At 34.1% G+C, this 20,310-nt stretch overlaps 1 protein-coding gene and 2 non-coding genes across 3 annotated transcripts; all 3 read left to right on the top strand.

The window, feature by feature from the left end:
• Positions 1 to 7,510: 7,510 nt before the first annotated feature.
• On the top strand, positions 7,511 to 17,532 carry LOC132633293 (protein CASP-like). Its single transcript, XM_060349600.1, has 19 exons — positions 7,511 to 7,769; positions 8,825 to 8,935; positions 9,045 to 9,223; positions 9,874 to 10,023; positions 10,805 to 10,893; positions 11,041 to 11,150; positions 11,318 to 11,412; positions 11,625 to 11,680; positions 12,157 to 12,322; positions 12,813 to 12,905; positions 13,239 to 13,367; positions 13,579 to 13,698; positions 13,976 to 14,056; positions 15,257 to 15,364; positions 15,496 to 15,639; positions 15,725 to 15,826; positions 16,224 to 16,303; positions 16,828 to 16,920; positions 17,044 to 17,532. The coding sequence occupies exons 1-19, from the start codon at positions 7,682 to 7,684 to the stop codon at positions 17,102 to 17,104; spliced, it is 2,055 nt and encodes a 684-aa protein (XP_060205583.1). The 5' UTR covers positions 7,511 to 7,681; the 3' UTR covers positions 17,105 to 17,532.
• An 880-nt stretch (positions 17,533 to 18,412) lies between these two features.
• On the top strand, positions 18,413 to 18,484 carry TRNAD-GUC (transfer RNA aspartic acid (anticodon GUC)). Its single transcript has one exon. It is a non-coding gene; the product is annotated as a tRNA-Asp (tRNA).
• Positions 18,485 to 18,558: 74 nt separating this feature from the next.
• On the top strand, positions 18,559 to 18,630 carry TRNAD-GUC (transfer RNA aspartic acid (anticodon GUC)). Its single transcript has one exon. It is a non-coding gene; the product is annotated as a tRNA-Asp (tRNA).
• The last annotated feature ends 1,680 nt before the right edge of the window (positions 18,631 to 20,310 follow it).

Consider the following 20,310-nt stretch of genomic DNA (forward strand, 5'->3'; position numbering starts at 1 on the left):
TCTTCTGAAACCATCCATAGCTAACCTCTCACACCTCCGCACTGGAGCGTCTGTGCCTCTCCTCCTCACATGCCCAAACCATTTCAGCCTCGCTTCCCTCATCTTGTCCTCCACTGATGCTACTCCAACCTAATCCCAGATATCTTCATTCCTAATCCTATCTCGTCTGGTGTGCCCACACATCCATCGCAGCATTCTCATTTCCGCAACTTTCATCTTTTGGACATGAGAGCTCTTAACTGCCCAACACTCTGCCCCGTACAACAAGGTCGGTCTCACAACCACTTTGTAGAACCTGCCTTTAAGTTTTAGTGGCACCTTCTTATCACACAGCACTCCTGAAGCAAGCCTCCATTTCATCCACCCTGCGCCAATACGATGTGAGACATCATCATCAATATCCCCATTTTCTTGTATAATAGACCCGAGATATTTGAAACTTCTTTTCTTTGGGATGACCTGGGTACCAAGCCTCACTTCCACACCAGACTCATGTGTCACGTCACTGAACTTGCATTCCATGTACTCTGTCTTGGCCCTACTCAATTTGAACCCTTTAGACTCCAGAGTTTGTCTCCAAACCTCCAGCTTAGTGTTCACTCCGCTGCGTGTCTCGTCGATCAAGACTATGTCATCCACAAATAACACAGGTCTGCTTATTGGATGAGGCGCTACCCGTACATATTGTTGCTGTTGTACTGAGTCTTGATTTTCTTGTGATTCACTTTGCATTGTCAGTTCTTGTGATGGCTCATTATGACTTTCTTCTGGATAAAGATCTTCATGGAAAGGCTCAATGGATGGTGGAGGTATTTCATCAATGGTCTCAGGGTCTTGATGATGATCAAAACTTTCCACTTGGGAAGTGTATTCTTTAAGAGGTTGTAGCTGGTGCTGATGATTTTGGGGTTGAATTTGGTACTGATGAATTGGTTTTGCACCTATACGTCCCATCTCTTCTTCACTCTTTCAGTGGAGAGAAAGAAGAGAGAGTACTTGAGATTTAGATGATATTGGGTTGATAGAAGACTGATTATTCATAGAAGCAGAGACTTGTTAACGGCACATTTCAAAATGGAAAAATTATTAGTTTATGCATGGCTATATATTCCTATTTTTTTTAAAATGATATTTGGGTTCGTAATACTAATTGTCAACTGACAAGTAGACATGAAATAATAATTCTGGAAATGATCTTAGATTCTTATCTATATAAATTAAAAAGATTATGGGAGAAGTATGTGGAGTTCCCCCCACTAGACACCTTGTTTAATTTTGGTAAGTTAGGCTGTCAAGGCCCAAGGTCCATGTTAACTCCACGTTCCTGCATAGTTGATTGATTTCAACTATTTTATGATTGAATGGAGAAAGTGGGAAGATTCTTTCGGTAAGGAAGCCTATTTATGAAGTTCCTAAATTGTTTTAATTAGTTCCTAATATTTCCAACTTATGCTCTTAACCAATATGTGAACACTATCAGTTTCCTTTTGAATGTGCTTGTAGCCAGGGCGAAATTATAGTATTAGGTACTGAGTTCGTATGAGTTCAGCGACAAGTTTAAAATTCATAAACTTCAAATCCTAGCTTTGGCTCTGGCTTTGCGTATAGCTAGTGGATGGTTAACGTGAAAATTATCCTTTAAATATAGCATTAAAATGAGAAAAACCTAGAGATGCGAACAAAAATTTGCTACTAAAAATCAAACCAGCACGACTTTGACCTGGTTTACTATAGAGATAATGCCAGGAAGTCATTGCAGTTATCATGGAATTTCAGTAGAACTCATGATGATGACAACTCGAGACTGGTAAAACCATAGACTCAGTTAAGCCCATTAACCGGTTTAACCGGAACCGGACCGGTAACCGGTTAGGGAACCGGACGGTTTCCGGTTAAAAAACCGGAACCGTTTAACCGGTTCCGGTTTACCGGTTTGGAACCTCAAACCGGAACCGGTCCGGTTCAAAGTCTCCAAAACCTTTTTTGTTTTTGTTTTTTGTATTATATATATATATATATATATATATATATATATATATATATATATATTATAGTATTTATTAGTATATTGTAGGTAAATTTACATATGTTATACAAGTTTATAAGTAAAGTTTAAATATTTACTGACTAACAGGCTAACAGCAAGTCAGCAATACAGAATATACGTGTATACATGTATATATTAAGTTATATGCTTAAGTTATAGTGTTATACTACATATACATAAAATATAGTAAGAATATACGTATATATATCAATATACTTAGGTTATATAACTTATATATATATATATATATATATATATATATATATATATAGATATATGTTTAAGTTATATACTATATATACTTTTATATATATATATATATATATATATATAGATATATGTTTAAGTTATATACTATATATACTTTTATATATATATATATATATATATATATATATATATATATATATATATATATATATATATATATATATGTTTAAGTATACTATATATACTTATAACTTATATATTATAACTTATGTTATTTATAACTTAATTTTTTTCTAAGTTTATAAATTCGTATATACGTATACATATATATATATATATATATATATACCTAAAATATAGTAAGAATATACTTATATATATATATATATATATATATATATATATCAATATATGTATCAATATATTTAGGTTATATAACTTAATATATATAAATATGTTTAAGTTATATATAACTTATATATATGTATAACTTAATATATATATATATATATATATATATATATATATATATATATATGTTTAAGTTATATATAACATTATAACTTATATATATGTATAACTTACACATACACACACATATAAGTATAACTTAAACATATATATATATATATATATATATATTTAAGTTATACTTATAGTATACTATACATTATAAGTATATTCTTAATATATTTTAGTTATTTTTCAAGTATATAACTTTCTAGTTTTTATTTTTAATATGAACACAAGTAAATAGAAGAAAGCTCAATGAGCCATATATTTTATTCATTTTTGGATAACATTTATTTGCAAGTTGTAGTTTTTTTTAACTTGCAAATAATACATGAGTTTTACAGAAATAGTAGAATAATAAAATCACCAATTTTGAATCATTTCGTTAATTTCCCCCATATCATATTCGGTCATGGAAATATCTTCAAAGTCTTCCATTTGGTCCGGTCCACTAGCTATCAAATCTTCAATTTCTTCCTCTTCGCCTTCCTCCGCTTCTAAGTTTTGGTTGCGTCGCTCCGATCTTATCCAATCGCGAATGCATACTAGTACTTGCAAGTTAAAGCCGGATAATGAATGTCTATGGTCTCCAATTTGCTGTCTTCCTTGGCTAAATGCGCTCTCCGAAGCCACGGTTGATACTTGAACCGTAAGGATATCTCGAGCCATTCTTGAAAGTATCGAATAACTTCCCTTGTACTTCTTCCACCATGCTAAGACGTCCAAGTCATCTAGTTCCTTGATATCCACATTTGGCTGCATCAAATAAAAATTATATTCATCAAAGTTTCCAGTACAAGAAGAAGTTGGCTGTGAATGTAAAACTTTTAAACCCGACAAGCCCTTTTTGCTCTCTGAGAAGTAGTAGGGCGTGGAGCAACGGGTGTAGCCCTTTTCCCTCTTCAATTTCTAAAAATGTATAAATTTGACTAACCAAATTTTTAGTATAAGACACTTTTAAACAAGGATTTAAAAGAGAACCCAATATAAATAAAGTTGGGATGGAAAAAAATACTTCTTAAATTTGATTATCATTTCAAAAATAGCCACTTGATAACCGGGTTTATATTTATACTCTTGTAAAACTCTAGCTATTTCCGCTAAGTAGTCTAAAATTTCGGTTACCGTGGGATAGAATTGTCTAGAAAAAGCAAGAGTTGCATTATAAAAAATTTCTAAGAGTTCAACACATTCTTTAACATCTTCCCAATGCGAAAAATTTAACCAATCATCACTATCAGTATTATATTTGTTGTGAACTTGTTGTATGGGAATCCTATACTCATATGCTTGTTGTAGCATAATGTAAGTAACAAACCCCAAACCCGAGGGAAAGGAAAATGGTAAACAATTATAAGCTACCATTTTAGCTATTTCTACACGCTTTTTTTTCTTGTCGTACTTAAAATTTCTACCGGTTCGTGGGTCTATCGTCATTTGAATACCCCCACATTTGAACCCGTTTGCTCTCCCCAAACATCCATATGTTTGGTTCTCATATGACCATTTAGTGTACCCGTTCCACCATCCTTACCAGTTCCTTACTTAAAACTAAATACTTGTCCACATAGGGTACATGTAGCTGATTGATTTTCCCTATTCTTAGTCATAAATTTCCAAACTTTAGCTGTTGGCTTACGAGTTCTAGGCGGTTTGTCTTGTGTATGTGATTGTGCAGGACATGTATCTCCTATGAGATTTTCGGGGGGTTGTGTTTCATCATCATCATCATCTTCATTAAAAGTGTCGGTAAAATGTTGTTGCATTGCCTCATGACCTAAAAGTGGATTATTTCCACCAACATCAATACCTAAATTAGGTGTTTCTTCCACAAATGTTTCCTCATTAAGCCCACCCCTAACAATACCACTACTACTACCGGCACCACGTCTTAATCTCTTTGACATTATTAAATAGAATTAATTTAAATCACAATCAAATAAATCACAAGAAAATAAATTACAACAAATTAAATTGCGTAAATTAAATTGTGAAAAATAAATTGCGAAAATTAAATTGCGAAAAATAAAGATAGAGTTGGAACGAAGGTAACAAAGTGAAGGCGGTTAGAATTGCAAATCCACCAAAGCTACTTCGGATTGTTGCAAAATCACCAACTCCACCAACAATATTATAATTTCAAAATTAATAATTGAAAGTTGAAACTATAATAAGACTTTGTAATATTTATTTGAGAGAAATATAAAGTGACTAATTATTGCAAAGTAACTATAATTGAGAGATTGAGATTTGAGAGAAAGAGAATAGTGAATTGGTGTGAATTAAAATGAAAATGAAGAAGGGTTTATATAGGGGTGGGGGATGGGTTAAAGTGTTAAAAAAAAAAGTTTGGGGGATTGGGGGGCCAAAAATTAATTTTATGACCGTTTGGCAACGGTCATTTTTGCAAATGGACCGTTGGCAACGGTCCATTAACGGACAAAGGCCTAACACCCAACGGCTATAATTTAATTTTTTATTTTATTTCACCGGTTTAACCGGTCTTGTTCCGGTTTTACCGGTTTAACCGGTTCCGGTTTCAAAAAAATCGGAACCAGACCGGTAATAATTAAACGGTTAACCGGAACTGGTTAACCGATTCTACCGGTTCCGGTTTTACCGGTCCGGTTACCGGTTTTAACCGGTTAAACCGAACCGGTTGACGGGTTTAGACTCAGTCCACAAAAGCAATATGGCATCTTTGTTAAAAGTCAATTAAAAGGAAGCGGTGAGCGATGACTTCTACATACATCACTTTCAATATAATGGTTTAACAATTCCAATTATTCATCTTTAACTTTGCGTATAATATGTAAAAGGTTTACACAGTTACATTTATTCTAGTGGCTAAATGTTTACCAAATGTTAGCGCTCATGTACTACATGAAATTTGAAGACACTTGACAATATCTTCTTCTAAATGAAAAAGAAAAAATAAGGAAAGTTTGGATTCAGATTCTTAGTTTGGACTTAATTTTAATCGCTTGGAAAGATGTCATATAGTCTTTATACTTCCACATCAATAAAGGATAAAAGGAATTAAATATCAGTTCTTACGCGGCCTCGCATTTTTATCTTTTAGTAAGTAGCTAAAGAGCTTGAAAACTGAAAAAATAAATCTAAAGTTCATCAAGAATAAAGAAAATTATTGGAATTTTAAACCAGCTAATTGTCAGCATAGACTGTGAGGTCAGACATCTGCAAAGTCAAGATTAGATACAGAAAGCACTGAAGTGAAAAAAGCTGGAGACGCTTTAAAAAATACTCAAGAATTTACCCTATGCAAGTTGCCTGGTCAGAAAAAGGTAAAAAAATGATAGAGAAATTAGCTATCAGATTGGATATTGATAATTCAAAGCTGCCTTTATCTGAGAAAAAAAATAACTTCTGAATTCCACCCACTCATGCAATCATTATTACAATAGTTGATGATGGAGCATTTGTTTTGTTGAGCCTTGAGTAATTTAATTGTCACGCAACAGAAGCATGATTCCTCAGTTGCCTGTCATTCTTTAATCCTCGACCATGTGATTTCTTACCTGATACATGTTGCTAGTGGGAGATGACAGGTATCCCGTAAAATTAGTTGAGATACGCGCAAACTGATCCAGACACCACGGTTATTATAAAAAAAAATAAAAAAATTTGACTTATATTGTGAACCAACTTAACTCTTAAGCACGAAAGTTGCTATTTTCAAAGTTTAAGTAACTAGTTTAGAATCGTTGAAGAAAACCACCTTGAAGTATTAATTAGAAATAAAGTAAGGTATGACAAAGGGAGAGCCTGCCTACTCCGTTTTTCTTGGCAAACTTGAAATCTCTAATTAAGGAAACAACGTCATTTTTGATAATATTAATGACTATTTTCAACACAATAAGATGTAAATAAGATTGGATTCAGATCTTATCGCCTACCATTCGTAAAGTTGATGAGTTGTTGATTTTGCGTAATAATTTGTATTATATATTTTTCATTATGGATTCTTAAATAGGAAAAAAATATCAAATTTGCCTTTATATTGTTTGAAATTGAGCAACTTTACCTATTATTAAACATTAAACGCACTATTACTACCGTTGTTAGGAAAATAGTGTTGATTTTTAGGTCAAATAATATTTAATGGCGACTATAGAGTGTTAACTTTTAACAAGCTTAAAAGATCAAGATTGTTCAGTGCATGCTTAAGGAATTGTTTTGATCCTACAAACTGTATTTAACAACTTATAATTAATTGCTAAATCTATCTTTACTCCTGTAATAATTTATATGACATTCTTTTTTTGGTACATACTTGAGGTTGATTGTTCTAGATAGCATACAAATTATATTCATCAGCTACGACTTACAATCAATTGTAACTTTAGTCTTTACTCCTGTCACAATTTATATGACATTCTTTTCAATTTTTTTTAAGTAAAAGAACATTTTTTTTATATGTAATAGTAATAATTATCTTTAAATTTTTCATTATAACCTTAACGAAATAATTTATCACACAAATATGCACGACTTGTTTTAAATTATAAGTTCTAAAGTCTTTTATTTATCTTAAGGAGGATTTAATAAAGGGGAAAGAGTCAAAAATATCCTTTACTTTGAGAAAAGGCTAAAAATATATTCCGAATTTATACTAGGTTAAAAATACCCTCCCATCCTTAGAGTTCCCCTATCTTGACGGAAATTGTCTCCTAAAATAACTAAAAATTATTTTTTATAGCCGCTTCCATCATTTAAACGCGACCCAAATTCCCCAATTTGGACATTTTGAAAAGATTCATAGAACTAACTCTGAAACTGAAAGCTTGAGATCTCTGATCTATCAATAAAAATCGTTCAATTTTTCTCCCATAGCATTGCATCTTATTGATACCTACCAAATTGTGATTATTCATATGCTTTGGTCGCACAATGGATTTCCAGGAAGTAGGATCCGAGAGAGAGAAATCGAAAACTTCGTCTACTACTCCCCTCGCTGCTGTCGCTACCTACTGGAAAGGCATGTTTTGACGCAATTATCTGTCTAATCTCTTAAATATCGTCAAATTAATGTTAATTGTGATTAGTTCACTTTAACTCTAGGCAAAAGCAAGTTTGCGTTTCTGTTGGAGCTCAGTCATTTATGTGATATAATAATCGGATTTTTATCTGTTGAATCTCTTTATGATGCATATCTCCTGCCTCGTGGTTTGCTGTTAAATATTATCACTGTTGATTGTGATTAGTTCACTTAAATACTAGGCAAGAGCAAGTTCGCGTTTCTGTTATAGTAATCAGTAGTTACGTTATGTAATAATCCGGATTATTAGCTACTGGTGAGGTATGTTTGATGCAATCAGCTGTTTAATCTCTTTATGATGCGTAGCTCCAACCTCGTGTTTTGCTGTTAAGTATCGTCAAATTAATGTTAGTTGTGATTAGTTCACTTTTACACTAGGCAAGAGCAAGTTCGCGTTTCTATTCTAGTTATCAGTAGTTTATGTAATATAGTAATTGGAATTTAGCTACTGGGAAGCTATGTTTTGATGCAATTATCTGTTTAATCTCTTTATCATGCATATATAGCTGGCCTCGTGGTTTGCTGTTAAATATCGTCAAATTAATGTTAATTGTGTTTAGTTCACTTTAACACTAAGCAAGAGCAAGTTCGCGTTTCTGTTCTAGTAATCTGTAGTTACGTGATATAATAATCGGATTTTTAGCTACTGTTCAGTAAAGTTCCTGTCCTCTTTGCTGTAAAATGATGGAACAGAGAGATGAGAGTGAGAGAAGGGAATTAGCTCGGTTCTTAGTTGGATTTGGATTGCTAGTTATGATGTGAATTAATTGGAGAAAAATGTTCAATTTGGATTGTATGTTTCTTTTTGATTTCTAAGATGTCGTTCTTTACATACTTGTGACTCTAGCTCAGTAATTAATTTTTGAAAATGATCTTTGTGTAAAATGGATATTAGCAGCGTACTTTTCTTTTATTTGGTCTAGAAAAGATAAAGTTGAAGATGCATTTTAAGCATATAGGTTTTCTTTTTGATAAGAAAGACATTTTTTTTACAGACTTTGATTTAGAGAAAGAAAGGAGTATACTGGATGAACAAGGTCTTAGAATTGCTGAAAATCAAGATATCAGTCAGAAGAATCGGCGGAAACTTGCGGAGAGCACTCGAGGTACTAAACATGCCTTTCCATTGAGCTGATTTAGCACAATAATTGTAAATCGTTATAATTATTTTTACTTTTTTGATTGTGTAAAACATGTTCATGTACCTCTTGGCAGATTTTAAAAAGGCTTCAAATGAAGACAAGTTGAGCTTATTCAACTCTTTGCTCAAGGGATATCAAGAAGAGGTTGACAATCTTACAAAGAGAGCAAAATATGGGGAAAATGCTTTTCTTAACATTTATCAGAAACTTTATGAGGCACCAGATCCTTACCCAGTTATTGCTTCAATTGCTGTAAGTACAACATATGCTTTATAATCACCTATCCCTTGCTTGCACAAATGATAAACTTCATGCTCATGAGAGAAGTTGAGTACTCCTAGAGTTCAGATGAGCAAATTTTGAAAAAAATATACTGTTAGAACCTGTATTGGTGCTTGGAGGTGGCCATTAAAAATGGCTAGGCTGAGCTAAAATTATTTAAGTAATGCTCATGTGACATTTTGGAGTAAGGGGATTAGTAGTTCATGATTTTGGATTCTCAAGATACTAAATTGTACGCTGATTATACATTTCATATTAGCAACTAATAGTAACTACTAAGTATGTGTTAGAAGAGGATCTGCAATTATCTTATTGTGCAAACTTTTCGAATGGCATATAAATCATGTCACATGGAGCTTGGTATGCTGAAGAATTTATGGAGGTTAACAGTTGTAAATTCTGGAATAGACGTTATCTAGAAAAATGTTTCAGATAGCGGTATAAGGGCTCAAACAATGGTAACATAATTTAGTTGAATAATCTTCAGGGTGTTGTCCACAAAGAATGTTAGGATGCTTCAACTAGAGCTCTGGAATTGGAGTTCCAACTCTAAAGTACATTTGAGACTGCAGTTTATTATTTTTTAAGGTCTTATATCTGATTGTTCTTACTCTATGCAGGAAAAGGATTCAAAGATATCAGAGTTAGAGTCTGAAAATCGAAAAATGAAGGTTGAACTTGAAGAATTTCGCATGGAAGCAACTCACTTGAAAAATCAACAAGCAACGATAAGAAGACTTGAAGAGCGTTGCCGTCAGTTAGAACAACAGGCCAGTATCTATATATACATATGCCACACATGCCTATGTTTGCCAGTTGAATATTCATAGTAATTTGTTGATAATACTGCAGTAACCCTGTGCACTACTTGCTGTGCAATCCCCTACCATTTGAGTAGTTGCTTATCTTTATTCACTACTTTGTAAAAGTTCCACACAAGTAGGATTTGCATCACAAGATTTGAATTATGCTGAGTGGAACAGTGTAACCACCGTCAGGTTCTATTTAAAATTAACTTAGAGAGGGAGAGGGAAGAAAAAAGAGAAAAAACCAGGCTTGGTGACTCTGCTAGCTTTCACTTTTCAAACCAACATATCTTCTCAAGAAGCTCTGTATTTTGCTAGGATTCAACTCTAGAAAGGCTTATCTGAAAAAGAAAAAAAGAAAAAAAAGAACCATTAGAGAGAGTCTGCTTATTCTCTTTCAAAATTTGAAACTGCTGATCATCTGCTATACTATATTTACTCGGTTCATAAGGTTATCAGCTGCTTAGTGTTTTCATGCATATTACTTTCCTATTTTCATTTTCCTAGTAGTTGACATTACTTTCCTGTTTCCTTTTCCTTTCGTGTATTTCGGAGTCTTTTTCCCATTGGGTGGGGAGTGAGGTTTGAGTTAGAATTTATCACTTTCTGATGTTGGATTTCCTCTATAGTGCTGGCTAATGAAGGATAACCCATCTTCTTAGTACCATCTGATGTTGCAAATTTGAGTTCATAGTTAGCCAGCTTCATTCTGTTTCAGCCTTAACATGTCCTTTCTGTGGTTCAGATGGAGGAGAAAGTCAAGGAAGTTGTAGAAATTAAGCAACGCAGTTTGGCAGAAGAGAACCAGAAAACTCTTGAGGTTTTAAAAGAAAGGTGTTACTTTCTGTTGTTATATGAAGATTCAACTACATTAAGTTACAGCCCTGGCCTTTGGTCACCTTTATCTTAGAACAAGTATAGGGTGTCATATCCTTCCTCTTGGAATAGAGATATCATGATTTGGTCTTCTATTCGATGCAGGGAACAATTATTGCAGGATCAATTACGGCAAGCTCAAGAAAGCGTTTCGACCATGCAAAAGTTGCATGAACTTGCGCAGAGCCAGTTGTTTGAAGTTCGTGCACAATCAGGTGTTATATTGATATAGACCATAAATCTGTTTATTTTTTTAATCTGTATTATGCTAATATCTGAAGTAAGTGTGCAGTTCTTTTTTCTCATCAAAGTTCGCTTTTAGGATATGGATTTTCTACTTACCTTAATAAATAATTGTACCAACTCTTTTGTACTCATATAGAGGAAGAGACGGCAGCAAAGCAATCGGAAGTCAGTTTGCTAATGGATGAAGTTGAACGGGCTCAGGCTCGCCTTTTTAGTCTTGAAAGAGAAAAGGTACTAGGATCACACTAGCTTTAGTTTCAGTTTTTCTCCTTCGTGTGGTACATTGCTTCACTTTAGATTCCACACCGAGAATTATAGCTGTGGACACTTTTCCACTCTGTTGTGGCGAGACTCAGTCAGCTTAACCATAAGATCTTTGGGCAGAGTCTTATTGGATGTCCTCATTTCGGATGTACTAATAATATTAGCTTTGGTTTATTCAGGGATTGCTGCGTTCACAATTACAGACGGCTAATGAAGATAATGATCACAAGAACAGGTAAACTTCATTGTCTAACAATTTTGTTTTATCTCCTGCCAGACTGCACATATATTGTGAAACCCATCTCCTGACAAGCTTGGGTATCTGGTGGATCAACTCGTGGCTGGTGAAGGATGTTCTTAGCTTGTTACGCCGGTTCCATAGAAAGTTTATTATTCTGGAAAATTTAAAAATAGAATGGTCAAAAGTGCTGCTTTACATATCTGAGGACATTGATGCAGTTTACTAAGAGGAATGCTAAATGTAAGAGTTTGCATGGCATACTCTAGAGAAAACTAGGTTGTCAAGAATAGCGTATAAAAGTGTAGTTACAGTAACCAGTCATGCTTAAACCTTTTAATGTACTAACACGTGAACTATGATCTATGACATACTCATGTTGTTTCTCTCTAATTCCTTTTTTCCCCAAAACTGTCTATCATAGATAGAGGGTTAAAGTAACTGGTCTAAAGTATTCACTGCTTCATTTTCAGTGATAGTTTGGACGCAAATAGTTCCCTTGAGACTTCTCTGATTGCCAAGGAGAAGATCATTTCTGAACTAAATACAGAACTTCATAATTTGGAGATCACCCTATCAAATGAGCGAGAACAGCACATGAAAGAGATAAAGAAGATGAATGGCCAGCTTAATGAAAAGGTATGTTCCTTTAGTGCTAGCGCAACAGTTGTTAACTGATATTTTACTGAGGAGATCGAAGAAATTCCAACTCTTCTTTGACCAAGAGTTTTCCTTTAATGTAAAGATGAATGAATGTTGTAACTGGTTTGTTTGAATAAAAAAAAAATGCTCCAGTTAATTTCCTAATGTATTGGAATTTCTTATGTTCATTGGTTAATACTGAGTTTTGTGGGACCAATTTAAATCTATGCTCTGAAATATACTTCACATTTCTCGCATGAGGTCCTAATAGCACTCCTAGGCATTTATGCCTCTCAAATTGACTCAGATCCTCCAAGAGCACTTATGCTGACTATTCCAAACTGAAGGGGCAGGTGTTCATATTTGATAAGTTGCTGCAATTATTTTATTTTATTATGACATCTAGTTGTGTTGTCGGTCAATTTCCCTTTTAAGGCCTTTCTTTGTCGTTTCCTCTAATTACTTCATGCTTTTCTGTACACCCTAGGAAGTCGCTCTTGAGGAGCTGAAGGAGGAACTTCAAACAAGGCCAACAACAAAGTTGGTTGATGATTTGAGGAAGAAAGTGAAAATCTTACAGGTTATTCTCACTCGATATACTTCAGTTACTCAACTTTGTGTAGGCTCTACTAGTTTTTAAAGTTTTTCTTTTTCATTGAACTTCTAACTTCTCAAGATAGCATAAGAGATCTTTAAAACTCATTTTGCAGCATGTTAAGATATTGAATGCATATCTCGTTTTTCATCATTTTTTTTCCTTCCCTGTGTTACCTCAACTTGTCCCACTGTCTCCAGCTTCATTTGTTCCTTGTATTCCTCTTCGAGTTTGGAACTTTGGTCTCTCCATGATACACAACCTAGCTTAAGAATGTCATTGCTATATCCACTATAATCCGTTTCTTGCTTTGAGTAGGCAGTGGGTTACAATACAATTGAGGCTGAAGACTGGGAAGTTGCTACCAGTGGGCAGGAGATGAGCAAACTTGAGTCATTACTTCTTGATAAGAATCGTAAAGTGGAGCATGAGCTGACACAATTAAAGGTAATTCGAAATTAGTTATGGCAAATGTCTGAATGTATTTAGATACTAATGCTCAGAGATAAGTGATGTTTCTTAATAAAGCTTATAAAACTTTATATTTGAGGAGTCGGTCTAAGAAAACACTTTATATCTGAGATCAGTGCTGAATATACTAGAACTACTTCGTGATGATCAATCATGAATCGTGTTGTTTTACTTTGTGTGATTTCAGGTCCAACTTTCTGAAAGGACTTCTTCATTGGAATCTTCCAAAGCTAATATTGTAGAACTAACTGCAAAGCTTAATGAACAACAAAGATTGATACAGAAGTTAGAGGATGATATTCTAAAGGTTTGTGCATTGCTCCCGTTCCCCTCTCCAAATCCGGGTTTGTTAGAAGATCTGTCTGCATGTAAATATTACATCTAAATTGTGGTAATTTTATCTAGTAAATATGTTAGTGTTTGTTTTGCATGCTGGTGATTGAACACAATGTGCCAGAAACCGGTTTTATTTAGATTTAAACTTGCCCAAGTAATAGATGCTTACTTTTCTATTAGTTGGTAGACAAATCAGTTTAGTTTGTTAACTTAATTTTTTCATTGAACTTTTATTGTTGCTATTGCAGGGATATACTTCTAAAGACAGAAAAAGCACTCTAGTCGATGATTGGGATCTATCAGATTCGGGAGAAAAAGGGGCGTCTGAGGTGAGTATTGGTCTTGCCTTGCTTCCTTATCTTTTCATCTCCGCCCTATAAAAGGAGGTTGTACATAGACTATTTGAACTAAGCCTTGCTCCTGCATCTTGTCAATTCTCTCTCACTCTCTCTGCAAATGTCTTTTACCGTTCTTTTTTTTTTTGATTCTTTTTTACCCTTCAGCTTGAAAGTTTTCTATAAAGACCATGCGGTAGAATATTCCAGCGGACAAAATGCTATAAATTGAAAATGACCATTTTGTTTAATATTTGTTGATCTAGTCTTATTGCTTGACCTTAATCACATTATCTGTCGACGCAAGGAGTGTGAGTCGTGTGGTAGTGGTTTAAAAATCTGTCTAAAAGGGATTCCCTGAAGTGATCTTTCAAGTAGATTGTAAAGGATTATTAAGTGCAGAACAGAATACGCCAACAGTATCATTTGAACAGATTTAGATTACTGTTTAAGAAGATGACAAACTGCTGCAGAACAAAATACAACTTGGTTAAGATTAAGCTCAACGTCAGTAGCTCTAGACATCCCTTCAATCCAAACTATAGGTTGTTGCATATTTTTTCTGGTAATTGAGAAAGTAGGACAGTATAACTCTGGCCAAGTTCAGCTCATCACACCTGCTACTAATTTAACAGCTGACCTATCTCCCAACATTCTGCATGTTTGATAACGTGACCACAAAACAAGCCATCCCCATGTCATCTTGCTGAAGAAATGGTTTATGATATTGGTCAACATGGATTCAGATAATAGTTTTAAATTGTGAACTCTTACAATTACACCTCTTATTCCTCTGACTGACTCCTTTGGGGAACTAGTCACCAAGCAATTAGATCTGCTTTTTGGGAAAACGTTTATGGTTACCCCTAAAGGATTGCATGACCTCCAGTAGTCTTGAAGTACCCTTGGCGACCCACCTCTGTGAGGTGGAGGAGCAAGTGATGAGAAACTAATCTAAAACAATATGAAACAAGAATATTACTGATAGAATGAATGACATCTGTTAAATGGATGGAGGTGGAGAGAAGAGCATTGGATGGGAACCGGATCATAGATAACCATCATATAAGGATAAGTTTATTGAGTTATCTATTGGTGTTTAAGATTAGGTTTCCATCATTTGAAGTTCTAAAATGCTATAATTTTCCTATATTATGAATATGAGCTTTTTAGAAATTGACATATATTAAATAGAATGCAGAACAGAGGCGTGCTTCCTCAGATCAAGATCAAAGCTCTATGCTTAAGGTGATCTGCAACCAAAGAGACCGCTTCCGGGCTCGCTTGCAGGAAACTGAAGAGGTTGCACTCTTTTTTCCTTTATTTCTGAAATGATCTCTACTTCTATCTTTCCACCTACCTTCTATAAAACCTCAGAAATGTGTCTTTCGTGCTTACGAGAGTCATTGGTATGAAATTCTTGATCTTGCTAGGAGATTAGACGGCTAAACGAGAAGATAGGGGTGTTGACCTCAGAACTCGAGAAAACAAAAGCAGATAATGTCAAACTTTATGGGAAGATCCGTTATGTTCAGGATTATAATTCTGAGAGAGTGATTTCAAGAGGATCAAAGAAGGTGACCTATCTGGATTTATTGTTGATTGATTTCACAGTCTGCTTCAATTTATTTTTTATCTGAAATGCTGCCTTCTCATTCTCAGTATGCAGAAGACGTAGAAAGTGGTTTCAGCTCAGATGTGGAATCCAAATACAAGAAGATGTATGAGGATGATATAAATCCATTTGCAGCTTTCTCGAAGAAGGTTTCCAACTTTTCTGTCACATCTTAATTGAATTTCCATGTCTTTTTTCCCAGTAGCAGGGTTAGGCTAGTGTTAGTAAAACTTAATCTGCCGAATCAATTCATTTGAGGCGTATGAATTAGCTTCATAAGAGCAGCATACCTTAGCGTGCTATTTTTAATGTCCATGCACAAAATTCGCAGGAACATTTACAAGTCCATTTTCTAAACTGTTTCTATATGTTATCGGCTTTGTATTTTCCCCATCCTTGCATTTTCTAGTCAGTGCAAAAACTTCCCTTCAATTTTCTGTATTTCCCTTGTTTCCATTTCTCAATCTGTACATGCTCATACCCATTTTACTCATGCTATTGGAGGTGGTCGGTCCTCATCTTATCAAATCATTTTGCCTATAATAGGAAAGGGACCAAAGATACAAGGAACTGGGTTTGAGAGACAAGATCACTCTCAGTAGTGGACGTTTTCTTCTTGGTAACAAGTAAGTTTCCTCTCTTCGGTTTCCCCTTTAGTGCTAGACACTTTACCTTTCCAGATTGGGATGTATTTGCTCCTCTGCCATGGTTAGACTAATCACATGGATGCAATGATTTGCATTTACATCCTTAAATTCTAAGCCAAAGTCATCTAATCATTCTATGAGTTGCTTGTTGAGGGACGACCCGTAGTTAAACCCTCTCACTTATATCCAGAAGCTTGGATTGCAAAGCCTTGTTCCGTCGTTTGTCACACGGTGGGCTACATCTTATTTAGGGAAAAAAGTAATATTTGTGTTAGTTAAGGGCCATAAGTATTGATATTTTCAGATTCAGCAGAACAAGATGTAGAACAAATTTATTTGTGACAGCTACTTTTTAACACATGCCAGTTTCCTCTTTGTGCGTGTTAAAGCAAGAGGGGAAAGAGGATATATCCTACGACGATATTTTTCACACTAGAAATATGATTGTTAAAATCAACGTTCAGATGTCATGTATTAATGTGAAGTCAAATTTCATTTTGCAGATATGCCCGTACCTTTGCATTCTTTTACACCATTGGGTTGCACATTTTAGTGTTCACCTGTCTATACAGAATGTCAGCTTTGAGTAACCTCAGGTAATACCCCATGCACACAACTCCGCTCTCTCTCTATATATAAAAGATATTTCTTTGTTTTCTCTGTGGTGTAATTCAGGATCCATAAGGTGGTTTTTATTAGATTGAGTTCATTTTTTGCAGCCATGGATCTGAAGAATCTTTTGTTGGAGACAAGACTATCAATCTTCCTCATGCCCTATAGGTCCCTTTTAATATATCAAAATTTGATTCTTTCAAGTCCTTGCAATCACATGGGGAACAGATAGGAGCTCTGTATAATGTGTATAGGTTGAAGGTCGCCTTCATTGTACAATTCAGTTTCGTTGTGCATAACTGGTCCAGCAGGTCTCTTCGTGCTCTCTTGCATTGATTCTTTCCTCGTGGTGTTCTCGTGCATCTCCAAAGACAACTTGACAAAGAATGAAAGGACCATGCGAAAGGAGTTAGGTATTAGAGAAAGGATATTACTGACAGTAAATTTTTAACCTATTATTATATGTTTATTTTCATTTTTAGCAGGTTACCAATTGATGTTTAATAGAGAATTACCTAAAGTTATCTTATAAGTGACCCAATTATGTAAATTTTTGCACGGAATTTAAACTGGTAGGAAAATTGTTATCCTGAAAATGTTTTCAAGTGTTTAGTTACCTTGAAATTTGGAAAATGCGTTCTATGAGAACAACGTTTTCATTGAAAATAGAGAAATTGACTCCTCTGACTTGTGCATTGAAAGTTATTTTCTTTTACAAACATTTACGCTCTTACTAAATCTCGCATGTCTCATGCTACATTTATACTTTGTTACCAATCTTTAGTATCTAAAAATATTAGCAGAACATTATCTTCATATCTTATCTTGCATCTTGTTTATTCATCATATGTAACTTATGTTTTTCCAACTCCTAAAAGGAAGTGTATGTAATTACATTATTCTACTAATGGCCTGAAGAGCTTGTCTTCCTTTGGAATTGCGTGTCACATTGTAAAGTGAGAGCGTCAATTTGTTAAACAAATGGATAACTCAACGCCAAGTAAAAGCAACCTCGATTGAAGCTTTAACCGGGTCAATTAATTTTGTGGCTCATACCAACTTTTTAAGTTTTTTCTCAAATCTCCTCAAGCATCAAACAAGGACTACAATTAGCAAAAACAATGGGATATAGAGAATTCGAAGTGGAGACATACTGCCTACACAATCATTGAAGATTGCAGATACCTGTTGGAAGTCACAAACCAACATAATTTTCTTATGTGGGAGGATGCACTCTAGGAAATGGAGCATTTTGCTCCTAGCCGATTTACGTAATGTAGCTTATGAACAACCTTAACACTTTTTAGCATTTTCAATGTATCAAAAAAATAAAAAAAAATAAGCAGGCAGTAAGAGTAGTGAAACACTAGCCTACCGCTAAGTTCATCTGTACAGGCAATGGCATATACATAATAAGTCGATACTAAGAATCTCATTCGTTCATATAATAACTCTTAAGTATCCACGTCCAACAAGGTCGTTGTAGTATAGTGGTGAGTATTCCCGCCTGTCACGCGGGTGACCCGGGTTCGATCCCCGGCAACGGCGTCTTCATTTTTGCACGCACCGGCGACATTTATCAAGCGAAATATCTATTGAAGTAACGGCACCATCACAACAAAGTCGTTGTAGTATAGTGGTAAGTATTCCCGCCTGTCACGCGGGTGACCCGGGTTCGATCCCCGGCAACGGCGTTTTTTTTTTTGTTTTTCAAATGCTTCTAATCCGTAATTGTATCGTCGTAATAGAGGAGTTGGATGAGGCAATAGCACTTCTGCAGAACTTTGATATACCATGGTCCATGGGCAGTGTTTCTTTCTAAGCGCTCTTTCCAAAAAGGTACTTTCCTTTTTGTTTTTTGGTCTCATCTTCCTGATTATTCTAAATTTCAGGTTTTTTTTTTTTTTTAATCTTTTTTCTGTTTTGATTTTATACTTCTTTTAATATATACATTTAAATTGTTAATATATTTGTTACGATTAGCTTTGCAAAGTACGGTGAACACAAAAAAATCATCCTATTGATTTGCTTTTCTTTATTTTGAGAACTAGTAAAATTGTCCGCGCTTCGCGCGATCGTAAAAGAAGATCAATATTTAATATCAAATAAAAGAAAATCAACTTCCGTAATTGATGTTAAGTGACTTAGTGTTAATATTATATATCTTTTTAGAGGGAATAGAGAGGGATTTTACGAAAGGGATTCATAATGTTAATGATGAAATAAATAAAATTGTCTCTAATTTCCGGCATAATTTTAAGGCGCAAAATATGGAGGAAAAAATGATAAATAGAGATGAGGAACCATAAGAACAAATACAACTTAGTTCATATATTATACTGATAACATTTTGTTTACATACAAGCTCTAGGTCAAAAAAAATTGAAATTTAACATTTTGGTCATTTTATTCAATCTCCAAGTTTGAATAAGAGAGAGAGTTAAGCTTCAAAAAAAGCACACGGCTTCTCGTTTCAAGTTGATGGATTTTAATATTGTTATCTCTACTTTCCTTAGTGGCCCTTCCCGATGATTCCCTAAACTCGACATTTAGTGTTAACTTTGATATAGCAATTAGATTATTGGATAATTTTGGACACAACCTTTTAAAGTAAAAGAATCAAATAAAAACCGCATAGAGAATGAGTTAAGACGGACATGTATCTCGTGAAAGATGTTGATAATATGATATCTCATGAATTTTATTTGTCTTTCAGATCTGTGATGCATATATAAGCATAATTGTGGAACACGTTCATTAACTTACACATCAAACTTTTGAAGGTTATTAATATGAAAGGCATGGGAGTTATGAATATTAATACACATTAAAATTACTTCACACTCTTAAATGTCTTTCTGATCAATGAATGTAGACAATTATTAATTTTTTGATAGAATATTTCCTTTTCAGCAAATATTTTAAGGGAAATATAAAAAAAAGACCAAGAGAAAAAATTAGAAAAAGATAAATACAAATCCTAGCCTAAGAGATATGTCACTCCACTTCTCCATTGCCCACAATTATGTAGATGTAGATGTAAATTCCTGTAAATTAATAACCCAAAAAAAAATTAGAACTTTTTAATTCACAAAAATTAAAATACAATCTTACAAAAACTTAAATAACGATGATAGTGATTAAAAAAAAAATTGTGGCCTACCTTTTCATATCAAACAGCTCCATATTCATTAGCATGTTACATGTAAGATGATAATAACATAATATACATTAAAAATCAAGGATAAAATAAAAAGAAGAAATGAGAGAAAAGAGAAGAAGAAAAAACTTACCATGAGACCACCCAAAATAAAAGGAATACGAAGATATATATATATATATATAATATATATATATATATATATATATATATA

The sequence above is a fragment of the Lycium barbarum genome, chromosome 3, assembly GCF_019175385.1.
Source record: "Lycium barbarum isolate Lr01 chromosome 3, ASM1917538v2, whole genome shotgun sequence".
In the NCBI taxonomy this organism is placed as follows: Eukaryota; Viridiplantae; Streptophyta; class Magnoliopsida; order Solanales; family Solanaceae; genus Lycium; species Lycium barbarum.

Bases quoted from the DNA above. Each gene is read 5' to 3' on its own strand.
- LOC132633293 (XM_060349600.1), top strand. From the start codon at position 7,682: ATGGATTTCCAGGAAGTAGGATCCGAGAGAGAGAAATCGAAAACTTCG. The intron at 13,368-13,578 runs GTAATTCGAAAT...GTGTGATTTCAG, and splicing joins ATGAGCTGACACAATTAAAG to GTCCAACTTTCTGAAAGGAC. The intron at 13,699-13,975 runs GTTTGTGCATTG...TTGCTATTGCAG, and splicing joins TAGAGGATGATATTCTAAAG to GGATATACTTCTAAAGACAG.